Source organism: Hypanus sabinus (assembly GCF_030144855.1).
Source record: "Hypanus sabinus isolate sHypSab1 chromosome 24 unlocalized genomic scaffold, sHypSab1.hap1 SUPER_24_unloc_1, whole genome shotgun sequence".
Classification (NCBI taxonomy): Eukaryota; Metazoa; Chordata; class Chondrichthyes; order Myliobatiformes; family Dasyatidae; genus Hypanus; species Hypanus sabinus.
In genome coordinates, this window is record NW_026778922.1 from 1,102,993 (window position 1) to 1,123,194 (window position 20,202).

At 49.3% G+C, this 20,202-nt stretch overlaps 1 protein-coding gene across 1 annotated transcript in view; it reads right to left on the minus strand.

The window, feature by feature from the left end:
* Positions 1-3,957: 3,957 nt before the first annotated feature.
* LOC132385451 (nucleoside diphosphate kinase A-like) overlaps positions 3,958-20,202 on the minus strand; it is a 75,117-nt gene continuing 58,872 nt past the window's right edge. Inside the window, exons 4-5 of the mRNA XM_059957529.1 lie at positions 4,377-4,489; positions 3,958-4,138 (exon numbers count right to left, since the gene is read on the minus strand). Coding sequence (XP_059813512.1) covers positions 4,021-4,138; positions 4,377-4,489 — 231 coding nt within the window. The 3' untranslated portion in view covers positions 3,958-4,020. The remainder of the gene's footprint in view (positions 4,139-4,376; positions 4,490-20,202) is intronic.

Here is a 20,202-nt window from a genome sequence, read left to right on the forward strand (position 1 = left end):
CCTTCCTCCTGTTCAAACCCCACTCGCTGTCTCCCCATCTCTGTCACCCCTTCCTCCTGTTCAAACCCCACTCACTGTATCCCCATCTCTGTCATCCCTTCCTCCTGTTCAAACCCCATCCGCTGTATCCCTTTCTCTGTAACCCCTTCCTCCTGTTCAAACCTCACTCGCGGTCTCCCCATCTCTGTAACCCCTTCCTCCTGTTCAAACCCCACCCGCTGTCTCCCCATCTCTGTAACCCCTTCCTCCTGTTCAAACCTCACTCACTCCCTCCCTTTCTATGTAACCCCTTCCTCCCGTTCAAACCCCGCTCACTCCCTCATCATTTCTATAACCCCTTCCTCCTTATCAAACCCCACTCGCTACCTCCTTATCTCTGTAACCCCTTCCTCCTGTTCAAACCCCACTCACTCCCTCCTTATCTCTGTAACCCCTTCCTCCTTATCAAACCCCACTCGCTACCTCCGTATCTCTGTAACCCCTTCCTCCTGTTCAAACCGCACTCGCTGTATCCCAGTCTCTGTAACCCCTTCCTCCTCTTCAAACCCCACTCGCTGTCTCCCCCATGTCTGTAACTCATTCCTCCTCTTCAAACCAGACTTACTGTATCCCTATCTCTGTAACCCCTTCCTCCTGTTCAAACCCCACTCACTGTATCCCCATCTCTGTCACCCCTTCCTCCTTTTCAAACCCCACTCACTCCCTCCGTATCTCTGTAACCCCTTCCTCCTTATCAAACCCCACTCGCTGTCTCCCCATCTCTGTCACACCTTCCTCCTGTTCAAACCCCACCCGCTCTCCCCATCTCTGTAACCCCTTCCTCCTGTTCAAATCCCACTCGCTGTATCCCCATCTCTGTAACCCCTTCCTCCTGTTCAAACAACACTCGCTGTCCCCCAATCTCTGTAACCGCTTCCTCCTGTTCAAACCCCACTCGCTGTATCTCTATCTCTGTAACCCCTTCTTCCTGTTCAAACCCCACTCGCTGTATCCCTATCTCTGTAACCCCTTCCTCCTGTTCAAACCCCACTCGCTGACTCCCCATCTCTGTAACCCTTTCCTCCTGTTCTAACCCCACTCGCTGTCTCCCCATCTCTGTCACCCCTTCCTCCTGTTCAAACCCCACTCACTGTATCCCCATCTCTGTCACCCCTTCCTCCTGTTCAAACCCCACTCGCTGTCTCCCCATCTCTGTAACCCCTTCCTCCTGTTCAAACCCCACTCACTGTATCCCCATCTCTGTCACCCCTTCCTCCTGTTCAAACCCCACTCGCTGTTTCCCCATCTCTGTAACCCCTTCCTCCTGTTCAAACCCCACTCGCTGTATCCCTATCTCAGTAATCCCTTCCTCCTGTTCAAACCTCACTCGCGGTCTCCCCATCTCTGCAAACCCTTCTTCCTGTTCAAACCCCACTCGCTGTATCCCTTTCTCTGTAACCCCTTCCTCCTGTTCAAACCTCACTCGCGGTCTCCCCATCTCTGCAATCCCTTCTTCCTGTTCAAACCCCACTCACTGTATCCGCATCTCTGTCACCCCTTCCTCGTCTTCAAACCCCACTTACTGTATCCCCATCTGTGTAACCGCTTCCTCCTGTTCTAACCCCACTCGCTGTCTCTCCATCTCTGTAACCCCTTCCTCCTGTTGAAACCCCACTCACTGTATCCCTATCTCTGTAACCCCTTCCTCCTTATCAAACCCCACTCGCTACCTCCGTATCTCTGTAACCCCTTCCACCTGTTCAAACCCCACTCGCTGTCTCCCCATCTCTGTAACCGCTTCCTCCTGTTCAAACCCCACTCACTGTCTCCCCATCTCTGTAACCCCTTCCTCCTGTTCAAACCCCACTCGCTGTCTCCCCATCTCTGTAACCGCTTCCTCCTGTTCAAACCCCACTCGCTGTCTCCCCATCTCTGTAACCCCCTCCTTCTGTTCAAACCCCACTCGCTGTCTCCCCATCTCTGTAACCCCTTTCTCCTGTTCAAACTTCACTCGCTGTATCCCTATCTCTGTAACCCCTTCCTCCTGTTCAAACCACTCTCGCGGTTTCCCCATCTCTGTAACCCCTTCCTCCTGTTCAAACCACACTCGCTGTCTCCCCATCTCTGTAACACCTTTCACCTGTTCAAACTTCACTCGCTGTATCCCCATCTCTGTAACCCCTTCCTGCTGTTCAAACCCCATTTGCTGTATCCCACTCTGTAACCCCTTCCTCCTGTTCAAACCCCACTCGCTGTCTCCCCATCTCTGTCACCCCTTCCTCCTGTTCAAACCCCACTCACTGTATCCCCATCTCTGTCATCCCTTCCTCCTGTTCAAACCCCATCCGCTGTATCCCTTTCTCTGTAACCCCTTCCTCCTGTTCAAACCTCACTCGCGGTCTCCCCATCTCTGTAACCCCTTCCTCCTGTTCAAACCCCACTCGCTGTCTCTCCATCTCTATAACCCCTTCCTCCTGTTCAAACCCCACTCACTGTATCCCTATCTCTGTAACCCCTTCCTCCTGTTCAAACCCCACTCACTCCCTCCTTATCTCTGTAACCCCTTCCTCCTTATCAAACCCCATTCGCTACCTCCGTATCTCTGTAACCCCTTCCACCTGTTCAAACCCCACTCGCTGTATCCCTATCTCTGTAACCCCTTCCTCCTGTTCAAACCCCACTCGCTGTATCCCTATCTCAGTAATCCCTTCCTCCTGTTCAAACCCCACTCGCTGTCTCCCCATCTTTGTAACCCCTTCCACCTGTTCAAACCCCACTCGCTGTCTCCCCATCTCTGTAACCCCTTCCTCCTGTTCAAACCCCAGTCGCTGTCTCCCCATCTCTGTAACCCCCTCCTCCTGTTCAAACCCCACTCGCTGTCTCCCCATCTCTGTCACCCCTTTCTCCTGTTCAAACTTCACTCGCTGTATCCCTATCTCTGTAACCCCTTCCTCCTGTTCAAACCCCACTCGCTGTCTCCCCATCTCTGTTACCCCTTTCTCCTGTTCAAACCCCACTCGCTGTATCCCCATCTTTGTAACCCCTTCCTCCTGTTCAAACCCCACTCGCTGTCTCACCATCTCTGTAACCCCTTCCTCCTGATCAATCCCCTCCCACACCCGCTCAATATCTTTGTAATCCCTATACTCTATGTCCTGCTGTTCATACTCTACCCTCATCCTCTCTCTATCTCTGTAACCCCCACACAACCTGTCCTCCCAGTCAAACCCCTTCCTTGCCTCTTCTCCCTTCTACTTTCTTCCCCTCCCCGTCTTTCTCCACCTTAATGGTCTGCAATGTTCCTCTACTGTTTTGTCTATGTTACCCACTTACTCAGCCGCCCTCCAGTCCCATCATCTGTACCACTCTCCCTCCCTCTCACTCCCCCTCTTCTTCTACCCCCCTTCTCTCCCCTCTGCCTCTCTCTCCCACTCTCTAGCCCCCTCCCCTCTTTCTCTGCCTTATCTCTCTGCATCCTGTCTAATCTCTCCTCCTCTCTCGCACTCTCCTTTATCTCTACCTTCCCCCACTCCCACTTTCACCTCCTCTTTCACTTCTCCTCAGCCCCCTCTCCATCCATTCCCATCCCTCTCTCCCCTCTTTCTGCTCCCCATCTATTACCCTCCCCATCTCTCCTACCTCTCCCCTTCTCTGTACCCTTTTCTCACTCCACTTCTCTGTACATCCTCTTTACCCTTTCTCTCTTCCCCTCTATCATTTCTCTCACCCTCCCGCTCTCCTCTTTCCTCTTTACCCTTTCTCTTCCCCCTCTACTTCTCTCTCCCCCTCTCTGAGGAGCGGACCAGAGACAAGGAGGATGGAAAAGCAAGTGGGAGAGAGACGGAAGGGGAATGGTGCGGAATAAAACGAGGGAAGGTGAGTGAGGAAGAGAAGATGTGACTTTACAGAATACCCAGAGAGTGGCTATGCGGCCCTCCCTCGCCCTCACATAGAAAGACACGCAGACACTGAGAGGAATGCCAGTGATGCCGATGTGTTTATAAATGCGGGGAAGGAAAACACAGATACACGCGGCCGCGTTCACTCGTAGAGGAAGGAGTTCAGGCAGCTGTTCCAGACGACGATCTCTTCCGGACGAAACCACAGCGCCAGTTCCCGCTCAGCAGTCGCGGGAGAGTCACTACCATGGATAACGTTCCTGAGGAGACAGGGATCAGGCATCAGGGAAGGGCCGCAGAAACGCGGGACGGAGACAGAGACCGTGCCCGGTGCCCCCCTATGGGCCTGACCCAGGGGAAACGTGGACTGGAACGCCATGGTGTCCGACGAGGGTCTGATACGGAGACATAAATGGTGTACGGTGCAGCCAGTGTGGGTTTGAACCACAGACAGGGAGACGGAAACTGCACGTTGCTCCCCGGGGCTGATAATTTTACCTGCCAACCTGGATGCTGAGATCTCCACGGATCGTTCCCGGCAGGGATTCAGCAGGATTTGTGGCTCCCAACATATCCCGGGAAAGTTTAACGATATTCTCCCCTTCCCAACACTGGTGAGAAAAAGAAAGAGAGAGGTGGATCAGATAGGACAAGAGATACGGGGCGGGGGAGGGGGGAGGGGAGCGAAGGGGAAACAGAGAGACACGGTTAGTGTAGAGATCTACACATGAGAGAGGGACTGAGAGAGAGACATGGTTAGTGTAGAGATCTACACCTGAGAGAGGGACTGAGACAGAGACACGGTTAGTGTAGAGATCTACACCTGAGAGAGAGACATGGTTAGTGTAGAGATCTACACCTGAGAGAGAGGCACGGTTAGTGTAGAAATCTACACCTGAGAGAGGGTCTGAGACAGAGACACGGTGAGTGTAGAGATCTACAACTGAGAGAGAGGGACTGAGAGAGAGACATGTTTAGAGTAGAGATTTACACATGAGAGAGGGACTGAGAGAGAGACATGGTTAGTGTAGAGATCTACACCTGAGAGAGAGGCACGGTTAGTGTAGAGATCTACACCTGAGAGAGTTACTGAGAGAGAGACATGGTTAGTGTAGAGATCTACATCAGAGAGATGGACTGAGAGAGAGACACGGTTAGTGTAGAGATCTACACCTGAGAGAGGGTCTGAGACAGAGACACGGTGAGTGTAGAGATCTACACCTGAGAGAGAGGGACTGAGAGAGAGACATGTTTAGAGTAGAGATTTACACATGAGAGAGGGACTGAGAGAGAGACATGGTTAGTGTAGAGATCTACACCTGAGAGAGAGGCACGGTTAGTGTAGAGATCTACACCTGAGAGAGGGACTGAGAGAGAGACATGGTTAGTGTAGAGATCTACACCTGAGAGAGGGACTGAGAGAGAGACATGGTTAGTGTAGAGATCTACACCTGAGAGAGGGACGGAGAGAGACACACAGTTAGTGTAGAGATCTACACCTGAGAGAGGGACTGAAAGACAGACACAGTTAGTGTAAAGATCTACATCAGAGAGAGATGGACTGAGAGAGAAACACAGTTAGTGTAGAGATCTACACCTGAGAAAGGGACTGAGAGAGACATGGTTAGTGTAGAGATCTACAACTGAGAAAGGGACTGAGAGAGACATGGTTAGTGTAGAGATCTACACATGAGAGAGGGACTGAGAGAGAGACAGGGTTAGTGTAGAGATCTACACCTGAGAGACGGATTGAGAGAGACACGGTTAGTGTAGAGATCTACACCTGAGAGAGGGACTGAGAGAGAGAGACACGGTTAGTGTAGAGATCTACACCTGAGAGAGGGACTGAGAGAGACACGGTTAGTGTAGAGAGCTACACCTGAGAGAGAGACATGGTTAGTGTAGATATCTACACCTGAGAGAGGGACTGAGACAGAGACACTGTTAGTGTAGAGAGCTACACCTGAGAGAGCGACATGGTTAGTGTTGAGATCTACACCTGAGAGGGGGACTGAAAGAGAGACATGGTTAGTGTAGAGATCTACACCTGAGAGAGAGACTGAGAGAGAGACATGGTGAGTGTAGAGATCTACACCTGAGAGAGAGGCACGGTTAGTGTAGAGATCTACACCTGAGAGAGAGACTGAGAGAGAGACATGGTGAGTGTAGAGATCTACACCTGAGAGAAGGACTGAGAGAGACACACAGTTAGTGTAGAGATCTACACCTGAGAGAGGGACTGAATGACAGACACAGTTAGTGTAGAGATCTACACCTGAGAGAGAGACTGAGAGAGAGAGACACGGTTAGTGTAGAGATCTACACCTGAGAGAGGGACTGAGAGAGAGACATGGTTAGTGTAGAGATCTACACCTGAGAGAGGGACTGAGAGAGAGACATGGTTAGTGTAGAGATCTACACCTGAGAGAGGGACTGAGTGAGAGACATGGTTAGTGTAGAGATCTACACCTGAGAGAGAGGGACTGAGAGAGAGAGACACGGTTAGTGTAGAGATCTACACCTGAGAGAGGGACTGAGAGAGACATGGTTAGTGTAGAGATCTACACCTGAGAGAGAGGGACTGAGAGAGAGAGACACGGTTAGTGTAGAGATCTACACCTGAGAGAGGGACTCAGAGAGAGAGACACGGTTAGTGTAGAGATCTACACCTGAGAGAGAGGCACGGTTAGTGTAGAGATCTACACCTGAGAGAGGGACTGAGAGAGAGAGACACGGTTAGTGTACAGATCTACACCTGAGAGAGAGACATGTTTAGTGTAGAGATCTACACATGAGAGAGGGACTGAGACAGAGACACGGTTAGTGTAGAGATCTACAACTGAGAGAGGGACTGAGAGAGAGAGACATGGTTAGTGTAGAGATTTACACCTGAGAGAGGGACTGAGAGAGAGACACGGTTAGTGTAGAGATCTACACCTGAGAGAGGGACTGAGAGAGCGACATGGTTAGTGTAGAGATCTACACATGAGAGAGAGACACGGTTAGTGTAGAGAACTACACCTGAGAGAGGGACTGAGAGGGAGACACTGTTAGTGTAGAGATCTACACCTGAGAGAGGGACTGAAAGACAGACACAGTTAGTGTAAAGATCTACATCAGAGAGAGATGGACTGAGAGAGAGACACAGTTAATGTAGAGATCTACAACTGAGAGAGGGACTGAGAGACGGTTAGTGTAGAGATCTACAACTGAGAAAGGGACTGAGAGAGACACGGTTAGTGTAGAGATCTACATTAGAGAGAGATGGACTGAGAGAGAGACACGGTTAGTGTAGCGATCTACACCTGAGAGACGGACTGAGAGAAAGACAGTTAGTGTAGAGATCTACACCTGAGAGAGAGGGACTGAGAGAGAGACAGGGTTAGTGTAGAGATCTACACCTGAGAGAGGGACTGAGAGAGACACGGTTAGTGTAGAGATCTACACCTGAGAGAGACACGGTTAGTGTAGAGATCTACACCTGAGAGAGGGATTGAGAGAGAGATACGGTTAGTGTAGAGATCTACACCTGAGAGAGACACGGTGATTGTAGAGATCTACACCTGAGAGAGGGACTGAGAGAGAGATACGGTTAGTGTAGAGATCTGCACTTGAGAGAGAGGGACTGAGACAGAGACACGGTTAGTGTAGAGATCTACACTTGAGAGAGGGACTGAGACAGAGACACGGTTAGTGTGGAGATCTACACCTGAGAGAGGGACTGAGACAGAGACACGGTTAGTGTAGAGATCTACAACTGAGAGAGGGACTGAGAGAGACACGGTTAGTGTAGAGATCTACACCTGAGAGAGGGACTGAGACAGAGACACGGTTAGTGTAGAGATCTACAACTGAGAGAGGGACTGAGAGAGACATGGTTAGTGTAGAGATCTACACCTGAGAGAGCGCCTGAGACAGAGACACGGTTAGTGTAGAGATCTACAACTGAGAGAGGGACTGAGAGAGAGACATGGTTAGTGTAGAGATCTACACCTGAGAGAGCGACTGAGACAGAGACACGGTTAGTGTAGAGATCTACAACTGAGAGAGGGACTGAGAGAGAGACATGGTTAGTGTAGAGATCTACACCTGAGAGACGGACTGAGAGAGACACGGTTAGTGTAGAGATCTCCACCTGAGAGACGGACTGAGAGAGAGACATGGTTAGTGTAGAGATCTACACCTGAGAGAGGGACTGAGAGAGAGACAATCTTAGTGTAGAGATCTACACCGGAGAGAGACAGGGTTAGTGTAGAGATCTACACCTGAGAGAGGGACTGAGAGACAGACACAGTTAGTGTAGAGATCTACACCTGAGAGAGGGACTGAGAGAGACACGGTTAGTGTAGAGATCTACACCTGAGAGAGGGACTGAGAGAGACACGGTTAGTGTAGAGATTTACACCTTAGGAGGGACTGAGAGAGACACGGTTAGTGTAGAGATCTACACCTGAGAGAGGGACTGAGACAGAGACATGGTTAGTGTAGAGATCTACAACTGAGAGAGGGACTGAGAGAGAGACATGCTTAGTGTAGAGATCTACACCTGAGAGCGAGGGACAGAGAGAGACAGGGTTAGTGTAGAGATCTACACCTGAGAGAGAGACATGGTTAGTAGAGATCTACACCTGAGAGAGGGACTGAGAGAGACACGGTTAGTGTAGAGATCTACACCTGAGAGAGGGACTGAGAGAGATACGGTTAGTGTAGAGATCTACACCTGAGAGAGAGGGACTGAGAGAGAGACACGGTTAGTGTAGAGATCTACACCTGAGAGAGGGACTGAGAGAGAGATACATGGTTAGTGTAGAGATCTACACCTGAGAGAGGGACTGAGAGAGAGAGACATGGTTAGTGTAGAGATCTACACCTGAGAGAGGGACTGAGAGAGAGAGACATGGTTAGTGTAGAGATCTACACCTGAGAGAGGGACTGAGAGAGAGATACATGGTTAGTGTAGAGATCTACACCTGAGAGAGGGACTGAGAGAGAGAGACATGGTTAGTGTAGAGATCTACACCTGAGAGAGGGACTGAGAGAGAGAGACATGGTTAGTGTAGAGATCTACACCTGAGAGAGAGGCACGGTTAGTGTAGAGATCTACACCTGAGAGAGGGACTGAGAGAGAGACATGGTTAGTGTAGAGATCTACACCTGAGAGAGAGGGACAGAGAGAGGCACGGTTAGTGTAGAGATCTACACCTGAGAGAGGGACCGAGACAGAGACACTGTTAGTGTAGAGATTTACACCTGAGAGAGGGACTGAGAGAGACACGGTTAGTGTAGAGATCTACACTTGAGAGAGGGACTGAGACAGAGACACGGTTAGTGTGGAGATCTACACCTGAGAGAGGGACTGAGACAGAGACACGGTTAGTGTAGAGATCTACACCTGAGAGAGCGCCTGAGACAGAGACACGGTTAGTGTAGAGATCTACAACTGAGAGAGGGACTGAGAGAGAGACATGGTTAGTGTAGAGATCTACACCTGAGAGAGCGACTGAGACAGAGACACGGTTAGTGTAGAGATCTACAACTGAGAGAGGGACTGAGAGAGAGACATGGTTAGTGTAGAGATCTCCACCTGAGAGACGGACTGAGAGAGAGACATGGTTAGTGTAGAGATCTACACCTGAGAGAGGGACTGAGAGAGAGACAATCTTAGTGTAGAGATCTACACCGGAGAGAGACAGGGTTAGTGTAGAGATCTACACCTGAGAGAGGGACTGAGAGACAGACACAGTTAGTGTAGAGATCTACACCTGAGAGAGGGACTGAGAGAGACACGGTTAGTGTAGAGATCTACACCTGAGAGAGGGACTGAGAGAGACATGGTTAGTGTAGAGATCTACACCTGAGAGAGGGACTGAGAGAGACACGGTTAGTGTAGAGATTTACACCTTAGGAGGGACTGAGAGAGACACGGTTAGTGTAGAGATCTACACCTGAGAGAGGGACTGAGAGAGACACGGTTAGTGTAGAGATCTACACCTGAGAGAGGGACTGAGAGAGATACGGTTAGTGTAGAGATCTACACCTGAGAGAGAGGGACTGAGAGAGAGACACGGTTAGTGTAGAGATCTACACCTGAGAGAGGGACTGAGAGAGAGACATGGTTAGTGTAGAGATCTACAACTGAGAGAGGGACTGAGAGAGAGAGACATGGTTAGTGTAGAGATCTACACCTGAGAGAGGGACTGAGAGAGACACGGTTAGTGTAGAGATCTACACCTGAGAGAGGGACTGAGAGAGAGACACGGTTAGTGTAGAGATCTACACCTGAGAGAGGGACTGAGAGAGAGAGACATGGTTAGTGTAGAGATCTACACCTGAGAGAGAGGCACGGTTAGTGTAGAGATCTACACCTGAGAGAGAGGCACGGTTAGTGTAGAGATCTACACCTGAGAGAGGGACCGAGACAGAGACACTGTTAGTGTAGAGATCTACACCTGAGAGAGGGACTGAGAGAGAGACATGGTTAGTGTAGAGATCTACACCTGAGAGAGAGGGACAGAGAGAGGCACGGTTAGTGTAGAGATCTACACCTGAGAGAGGGACCGAGACAGAGATACGGTTAGTGTAGAGAGCTACACCTTAGAGAGCGACATGGTTAGTGTTGAGATCTACACCTGAGAGAGGGACTGAAAGAGAGACATGGTTAGTGTAGAGATCTACACCTGAGAGAGAGGCACGGTTAGTGTAGAGATCTACACCTGAGAGAGGGACTGAGAGAGAGACATGGTTAGTGTAGAGATCTACACCTGAGAGAGAGGCACGGTTAGTGTAGAGATCTACACCTGAGAGAGGGACTGAGAGAGAGACATGGTTAGTGTAGAGATCTACACCTGAGAGAGGGACTGAGAGACAGACACAGTTAGTGTAGAGATCTACACCTGAGAGAGGGACTGAGAGAGACACGGTTAGTGTAGAGATCTACACCTGAGAGAGGGACTGAGAGAGAGAGACATGGTTAGTGTAGAGATCTACACCTGAGAGAGGGACTGAGAGAGAGACATGGTTAGTGTAGAGATCTACACCTGAGAGAGGGACTGAGAGAGAGACAATCTTAGTGTAGAGATCTACACCTGAGAGAGACAGGGTTAGTGTAGAGATCTACACCTGAGAGAGGGACTGAGAGAGACATGGTTAGTGTAGAGATCTACACCTGAGAGAGGGACTGAGAGAGAGAGACATGGTTAGTGTAGAGATCTACACCTGAGAGAGAGGCACGGTTAGTGTAGAGATCTACACCTGAGAGAGGGACTGAGAGAGAGAGACATGGTTAGTGTAGAGATCTACACCTGAGAGAGAGGGACTGAGAGAGAGACATGGTTAGTGTAGAGATCTACACCTGAGAGAGGGACTGAGAGAGAGAGACATGGTTAGTGTAGAGATCTACACCTGAGAGAGGGACTGAGAGAGAGACATGGTTAGTGTAGAGATCTACACCTGAGAGAGGGACTGAGAGAGAGAGACATGGTTAGTGTAGAGATCTACACCTGAGAGAGGGACTGAGAGAGAGACATGGTTAGTGTAGAGATCTACACCTGAGAGAGGGACTGAGAGAGAGAGACATGGTTAGTGTAGAGATCTACACCTGAGAGAGGGACTGAGAGAGAGACATGGTTAGTGTAGAGATCTACACCTGAGAGAGGGACTGAGAGAGAGACATGGTTAGTGTAGAGATCTACACCTGAGAGAGGGACTGAGAGGGAGACATGGTTAGTGTAGAGATCTACACCTGAGAGAGGGACTGAGAGAGAGAGACATGGTTAGTGTAGAGATCTACACCTGAGAGAGAGGCACGGTTAGTGTAGAGATCTACACCTGAGAGAGGGACTGAGAGAGAGACATGGTTAGTGTAGAGATCTACACCTGAGAGAGAGGGACTGAGAGAGACACGGTTAGTGTAGAGATCTACACCTGAGAGAGGGACCGAGACAGAGACACTGTTAGTGTAGAGAGCTACACCTGAGAGAGCGACATGGTTAGTGTTGAGATCTACACCTCAGAGAGGGACTGAGAGAGAGAGACATGGTTAGTGTAGAGATCTACACCTGAGAGAGAGGCACGGTTAGTGTAGAGATCTACACCTGAGAGAGGGACTGAGAGAGAGACATGGTTAGTGTAGAGATCTACACCTGAGAGAGAGGGACAGAGAGAGGCACGGTTAGTGTAGAGATCTACACCTGAGAGAGGGACCGAGACAGAGACACTGTTAGTGTAGAGAGCTACACCTGAGAGAGACAGGGTTAGTGTAGAGATCTACACCTGAGAGAGGGACTGAGAGACAGACACAGTTAGTGTAGAGATCTACACCTGAGAGAGGGACTGAGAGAGACACGGTTAGTGTAGAGATCTACACCTGAGAGAGGGACTGAGAGAGAGAGACATGGTTAGTGTAGAGATCTACACCTGAGAGAGGGACTGAGAGAGAGACATGGTTAGTGTAGAGATCTACAACTGAGAGAGGGACTGAGAGAGAGACATGGTTAGTGTAGAGATCTCCACCTGAGAGACGGACTGAGAGAGAGACATGGTTAGTGTAGAGATCTACACCTGAGAGAGGGACTGAGAGAGAGACAATCTTAGTGTAGAGATCTACACCTGAGAGAGACAGGGTTAGTGTAGAGATCTACACCTGAGAGAGGGACTGAGAGAGACACGGTTAGTGTAGAGATCTACAACTGAGAGAGGGACTGAGAGAGAGACATGGTTAGTGTAGAGATCTCCACCTGAGAGAGGGACTGAGAGAGGGACATGGTTAGTGTAGAGATCTACACCTTAGGAGGGACTGAGAGAGACACGGTTAGTGTAGAGATTTACACCTTAGGAGGGACTGAGAGAGACACGGTTAGTGTAGAGATCTACACCTGAGAGAGGGACTGAGACAGAGACATGGTTAGTGTAGAGATCTACAACTGAGAGAGGGACTGAGAGAGAGACATGGTTAGTGTAGAGATCTACACCTGAGAGCGAGGGACAGAGAGAGACAGGGTTAGTGTAGAGATCTACACCTGAGAGAGAGACATGGTTAGTAGAGATCTACACCTGAGAGAGGGACTGAGAGAGACACGGTTAGTGTAGAGATCTACACCTGAGAGAGGGACTGAGAGAGACACGGTTAGTGTAGAGATCTACACCTGAGAGAGGGACTGAGAGAGAGAGACATGGTTAGTGTAGAGATCTACACCTGAGAGAGGGACTGAGAGAGAGAGACATGGTTAGTGTAGAGATCTACACCTGAGAGAGGGACTGAGAGAGAGACATGGTTAGTTTAGAGATCTACACCTGAGAGAGAGGGACAGAGAGAGGCACGGTTAGTGTAGAGATCTACACCTGAGAGAGGGACCGAGACAGAGACACTGTTAGTGTAGAGAGCTACACCTGAGAGAGCGACATGGTTAGTGTTGAGATCTACACCTGAGAGGGGGACTGAAAGAGAGACATGGTTAGTGTAGAGATCTACACCTCAGAGAGGGACTGAGAGAGAGAGACATGGTTAGTGTAGAGATCTACACCTGAGAGAGAGGCACGGTTAGTGTAGAGATCTACACCTGAGAGAGGGACTGAGAGAGGGACATGGTTAGTGTAGAGATCTACACATGAGAGAGAGGGACTGAGAGACACGGTTAGTGTAGAGATCTGCACCTGAGAGAGGGACTGAGAGGGAGACACAGTTTGTGTAGAGATCTACACCTGAGAGAGGGGCACGGTTAGTGTAGAAATCCACACCTGAGAGAGTTACTGAGAGAGAGACATGGTTAGTGTAGAGATCTACATCAGAGAGATGGACTGAGAGAGAGACACGGTTAGTGTAGAGATCCGCACCTGAGAGAGGGACTGAGAGAGAGACATGGTTAGTGTAGAGATCTACACCTGAGAGAGAGGCACGGTTAGTGTAGAGATCTACACCTGAGAGAGAGACTGAGAGAGAGACAATCTTAGTATAGAAATCTACACCTGAGAGCAAGGGACAGAGAGAGACAGGGTTAGTGTAGAGATCTACACCTGAGAGAGGGGCACGGTTAGTGTAGAAATCCACACCTGAGAGAGTTACTAAGAGAGAGACATGGTTAGTGTAGAGATCTACATCAGAGAGATGGACTGAGAGAGAGACACGGTTAGTGTATAGATCAACACCTGAGAGAGGGACTGAGAGAGAGAGACATGGTTAGTGTAGAGATCTACACCTGAGAGAGACATGGTTAGTGTAGAGATCTACACCTGAGATCTACACCTGAGAGAGACAGGGTTAGTGTAGAGATCTACACCTGAGAGAGGGACTGAGAGAGACAATCTTAGTGTAGAGATCTACACCTGAGAGAGACAGGGTTAGTGTAGAGATCTACACCTGAGAGAGGGACTGAGAGAGACACGGTTAGTGTAGAGATCTACAACTGAGAGAGGGACTGAGAGAGAGACATGGTTAGTGTAGAGATCTCCACCTGAGAGACGGACTGAGAGAGAGACATGGTTAGTGTAGAGATCTACACCTGAGAGAGGGACTGAGAGAGAGACAATCTTAGTGTAGAGATCTACACCTGAGAGAGACAGGGTTAGTGTAGAGATCTACACCTGAGAGAGGGACTGAGAGACAGACACAGTTAGTGTAGAGATCTACACCTGAGAGAGGGACTGAGAGAGACACGGTTAGTGTAGAGATCTACACCTGAGAGAGGGACTGAGACAGAGACATGGTTAGTGTAGAGATCTACAACTGAGAGAGGGACTGAGAGAGAGACATGGTTAGTGTAGAGATCTACACCTGAGAGCGAGGGACAGAGAGAGACAGGGTTAGTGTAGAGATCTACACCTGAGAGAGAGACATGGTTAGTAGAGATCTACACCTGAGAGAGGGACTGAGAGAGACACGGTTAGTGTAGAGATCTACACCTGAGAGAGGGACTGAGAGAGACACGGTTAGTGTAGAGATCTACACCTGAGAGAGAGGGACTGAGAGAGAGACACGGTTAGTGTAGAGATCTACACCTGAGAGAGGGACTGAGAGAGAGAGACATGGTTAGTGTAGAGATCTACACCTGAGAGAGGGACTGAGAGAGAGAGACATGGTTAGTGTAGAGATCTACACCTGAGAGAGGGACTGAGAGAGAGACATAGTTAGTGTAGAGATCTACACCTGAGAGAGGGACTGAGAGAGAGAGACATGGTTAGTGTAGAGATCTACACCTGAGAGAGGGACTGAGAGAGAGAGACATGGTTAGTGTAGAGATCTACACCTGAGAGAGAGACACGGTTAGTGTAGAGATCTACACCTGAGAGAGAGACTGAGAGAGAGACATGGTTAGTTTAGAGATCTACACCTGAGAGAGAGGGACAGAGAGAGGCACGGTTAGTGTAGAGATCTACACCTGAGAGAGGGACCGAGACAGAGACACTGTTAGTGTAGAGAGCTACACCTGAGAGAGCGACATGGTTAGTGTTGAGATCTACACCTGAGAGGGGGACTGAAAGAGAGACATGGTTAGTGTAGAGATCTACACCTCAGAGAGGGACTTAGAGAGAGAGACATGGTTAGTGTAGAGATCTACACCTGAGAGAGAGGCACGGTTAGTGTAGAGATCTACACCTGAGAGAGGGACTGAGAGAGAGAGACATGGTTAGTGTAGAGATCTACACCTGAGAGAGCGACTGAGAGAGAGAGACATGGTTAGTGTAGAGATCTACACCTGAGAGAGGGACTGAGAGAGGGACATGGTTAGTGTAGAGATCTACACATGAGAGAGAGGGACTGAGAGACACGGTTAGTGTAGAGATCTGCACCTGAGAGAGGGACTGAGAGGGAGACACAGTTTGTGTAGAGATCTACACCTGAGAGAGGGGCACGGTTAGTGTAGAAATCCACACCTGAGAGAGTTACTGAGAGAGAGACATGGTTAGTGTAGAGATCTACATCAGAGAGATGGACTGAGAGAGAGACACGGTTAGTGTAGAGATCCGCACCTGAGAGAGGGACTGAGAGAGAGACATGGTTAGTGTAGAGATCTACACCTGAGAGAGAGGCACGGTTAGTGTAGAGATCTACACCTGAGAGAGAGACTGAGAGAGAGACAATCTTAGTATAGAAATCTACACCTGAGAGCAAGGGACAGAGAGAGACAGGGTTAGTGTAGAGATCTACACCTGAGAGAGGGGCACGGTTAGTGTAGAAATCCACACCTGAGAGAGTTACTAAGAGAGAGACATGGTTAGTGTAGAGATCTACATCAGAGAGATGGACTGAGAGAGAGACACGGTTAGTGTATAGATCAACACCTGAGAGAGGGACTGAGAGAGAGAGACATGGTTAGTGTAGAGATCTACACCTGAGAGAGACATGGTTAGTGTAGAGATCTACACCTGAGATCTACACCTGAGAGAGACAGGGTTAGTGTAGAGATCTACACCTGAGAGAGGGACTGAGAGAGAAAATCTTAGTGTAGAGATCTACACCTGAGAGAGACAGGGTTAGTGTAGAGATCTACACCTGAGAGAGGGACTGAGAGAGACACGGTTAGTGTAGAGATCTACAACTGAGAGAGGGACTGAGAGAGAGACATGGTTAGTGTAGAGATCTCCACCTGAGAGACGGACTGAGAGAGAGACATGGTTAGTGTAGAGATCTACACCTGAGAGAGGGACTGAGAGAGAGACAATCTTAGTGTAGAGATCTACACCTGAGAGAGACAGGGTTAGTGTAGAGATCTACACCTGAGAGAGGGACTGAGAGACAGACACAGTTAGTGTAGAGATCTACACCTGAGAGAGGGACTGAGAGAGACACGGTTAGTGTAGAGATCTACACCTGAGAGAGGGACTGAGAGAGACACGGTTAGTGTAGAGATTTACACCTTAGGAGGGACTGAGAGAGACACGGTTAGTGTAGAGATCTACACCTGAGAGAGGGACTGAGACAGAGACATGGTTAGTGTAGAGATCTACAACTGAGAGAGGGACTGAGAGAGAGAGACACGGTTAGTGTATAGATCAACACCTGAGAGAGGGACTGAGAGAGAGAGACATGGTTAGTGTAGAGATCTACACCTGAGAGAGACATGGTTAGTGTAGAGATCTACACCTGAGATCTACACCTGAGAGAGACAGGGTTAGTGTAGAGATCTACACCTGAGAGAGGGACTGAGAGAGACAATCTTAGTGTAGAGATCTACACCTGAGAGAGACAGGGTTAGTGTAGAGATCTACACCTGAGAGAGGGACTGAGAGAGACACGGTTAGTGTAGAGATCTACAACTGAGAGAGGGACTGAGAGAGAGACATGGTTAGTGTAGAGATCTCCACCTGAGAGACGGACTGAGAGAGAGACATGGTTAGTGTAGAGATCTACACCTGAGAGAGGGACTGAGAGAGAGACAATCTTAGTGTAGAGATCTACACCTGAGAGAGACAGGGTTAGTGTAGAGATCTACACCTGAGAGAGGGACTGAGAGACAGACACAGTTAGTGTAGAGATCTACACCTGAGAGAGGGACTGAGAGAGACACGGTTAGTGTAGAGATCTACACCTGAGAGAGGGACTGAGAGAGACACGGTTAGTGTAGAGATTTACACCTTAGGAGGGACTGAGAGAGACACGGTTAGTGTAGAGATCTACACCTGAGAGAGGGACTGAGACAGAGACATGGTTAGTGTAGAGATCTACACCTGAGAGCGAGGGACAGAGAGAGACAGGGTTAGTGTAGAGATCTACACCTGAGAGAGAGACATGGTTAGTAGAGATCTACACCTGAGAGAGGGACTGAGAGAGACACGGTTAGTGTAGAGATCTACACCTGAGAGAGGGACTGAGAGAGACACGGTTAGTGTAGAGATCTACACCTGAGAGAGAGGGACTGAGAGAGAGACACGGTTAGTGTAGAGATCTACACCTGAGAGAGGGACTGAGAGAGAGAGACATGGTTAGTGTAGAGATCTACACCTGAGAGAGGGACTGAGAGAGAGAGACATGGTTAGTGTAGAGATCTACACCTGAGAGAGGGACTGAGAGAGAGACATAGTTAGTGTAGAGATCTACACCTGAGAGAGGGACTGAGAGAGAGAGACATGGTTAGTGTAGAGATCTACACCTGAGAGAGGGACTGAGAGAGAGAGACATGGTTAGTGTAGAGATCTACACCTGAGAGAGAGACAGGGTTAGTGTAGAAATCCACACCTGAGAGAGTTACTAAGAGAGAGACATGGTTAGTGTAGAGATCTACACCTGAGAGAGGGGCACGGTTAGTGTAGAAATCCACACCTGAGAGAGTTACTAAGAGAGAGACATGGTTAGTGTAGAGATCTACATCAGAGAGATGGACTGAGAGAGAGACACGGTTAGTGTATAGATCAACACCTGAGAGAGGGACTGAGAGAGAGAGACATGGTTAGTGTAGAGATCTACACCTGAGAGAGAGGCACGGTTAGTGTAGAGATCTACACCTGAGAGAGGGACTGAGAGAGAGACATGGTTAGTGTAGAGATCTACACCTGAGAGAGAGGGACAGAGAGAGGCACGGTTAGTGTAGAGATCTACACCTGAGAGAGGGACCGAGACAGAGACACTGTTAGTGTAGAGAGCTACACCTGAGAGAGGAACATGGTTAGTGTTGAGATCTACACCTGAGAGGGGGACTGAAAGAGAGACATGGTCAGTGTAGAGATCTACACCTGAGAGAGGGACTGAGAGAGACACGGTTAGTGTAGAGATCTACACCTGAGAGAGGGACTGAGAGAGAGAGACATGGTTAGTGTAGAGATCTACACCTGAGAGAGGGACTGAGAGAGAGACATGGTTAGTGTAGAGATCTACAACTGAGAGAGGGACTGAGAGAGAGACATGGTTAGTGTAGAGATCTCCACCTGAGAGACGGACTGAGAGAGAGACATGGTTAGTGTAGAGATCTACACCTGAGAGAGGGACTGAGAGAGAGACAATCTTAGTGTAGAGATCTACACCTGAGAGAGACAGGGTTAGTGTAGAGATCTACACCTGAGAGAGGGACTGAGAGAGACACGGTTAGTGTAGAGATCTACAACTGAGAGAGGGACTGAGAGAGAGACATGGTTAGTGTAGAGATCTACACCTGAGAGAGCGACTGAGACAGAGACACGGTTAGTGTAGAGATCTACAACTGAGAGAGGGACTGAGAGAGAGACATGGTTAGTGTAGAGATCTCCACCTGAGAGACGGACTGAGAGAGAGACATGGTTAGTGTAGAGATCTACACCTGAGAGAGGGACTGAGAGAGAGACAATCTTAGTGTAGAGATCTACACCTGAGAGAGACAGGGTTAGTGTAGAGATCTACACCTGAGAGAGGGACTGAGAGACAGACACAGTTAGTGTAGAGATCTACACCTGAGAGAGGGACTGAGAGAGACACGGTTAGTGTAGAGATCTACACCTGAGAGAGGGACTGAGAGAGGGACATGGTTAGTGTAGAGATCTACACCTTAGGAGGGACTGAGAGAGACACGGTTAGTGTAGAGATTTACACCTTAGGAGGGACTGAGAGAGACACGGTTAGTGTAGAGATCTACACCTGAGAGAGGGACTGAGACAGAGACATGGTTAGTGTAGAGATCTACAACTGAGAGAGGGACTGAGAGAGAGACATGGTTAGTGTAGAGATCTACACCTGAGAGCGAGGGACAGAGAGAGACAGGGTTAGTGTAGAGATCTACACCTGAGAGAGGGACTGAGAGAGACACGGTTAGTGTAGAGATCTACACCTGAGAGAGGGACTGAGAGAGAGAGACATGGTTAGTGTAGAGATCTACACCTGAGAGAGGGACTGAGAGAGAGAGACATGGTTAGTGTAGAGATCTACACCTGAGAGAGGGAGTGAGAGAGAGACATAGTTAGTGTAGAGATCTACACCTGAGAGAGGGACTGAGAGAGAGAGACATGGTTAGTGTAGAGATCTACACCTGAGAGAGGGACTGAGAGAGAGAGACATGGTTAGTGTAGAGATCTACACCTGAGAGAGAGGCACGGTTAGTGTAGAGATCTACACCTGAGAGAGGGACTGAGAGAGAGACATGGTTAGTTTAGAGATCTACACCTGAGAGAGAGGGACAGAGAGAGGCACGGTTAGTGTAGAGATCTACACCTGAGAGAGGGACCGAGACAGGGACACTGTTAGTGTAGAGAGCTACACCTGAGAGAGCGACATGGTTAGTGTTGAGATCTACACCTGAGAGGGGGACTGAAAGAGAGACATGGTTAGTGTAGAGATCTACACCTCAGAGAGGGACTGAGAGAGAGAGACATGGTTAGTGTAGAGATCTACACCTGAGAGAGGGACTGAGAGAGAGACATGGTTAGT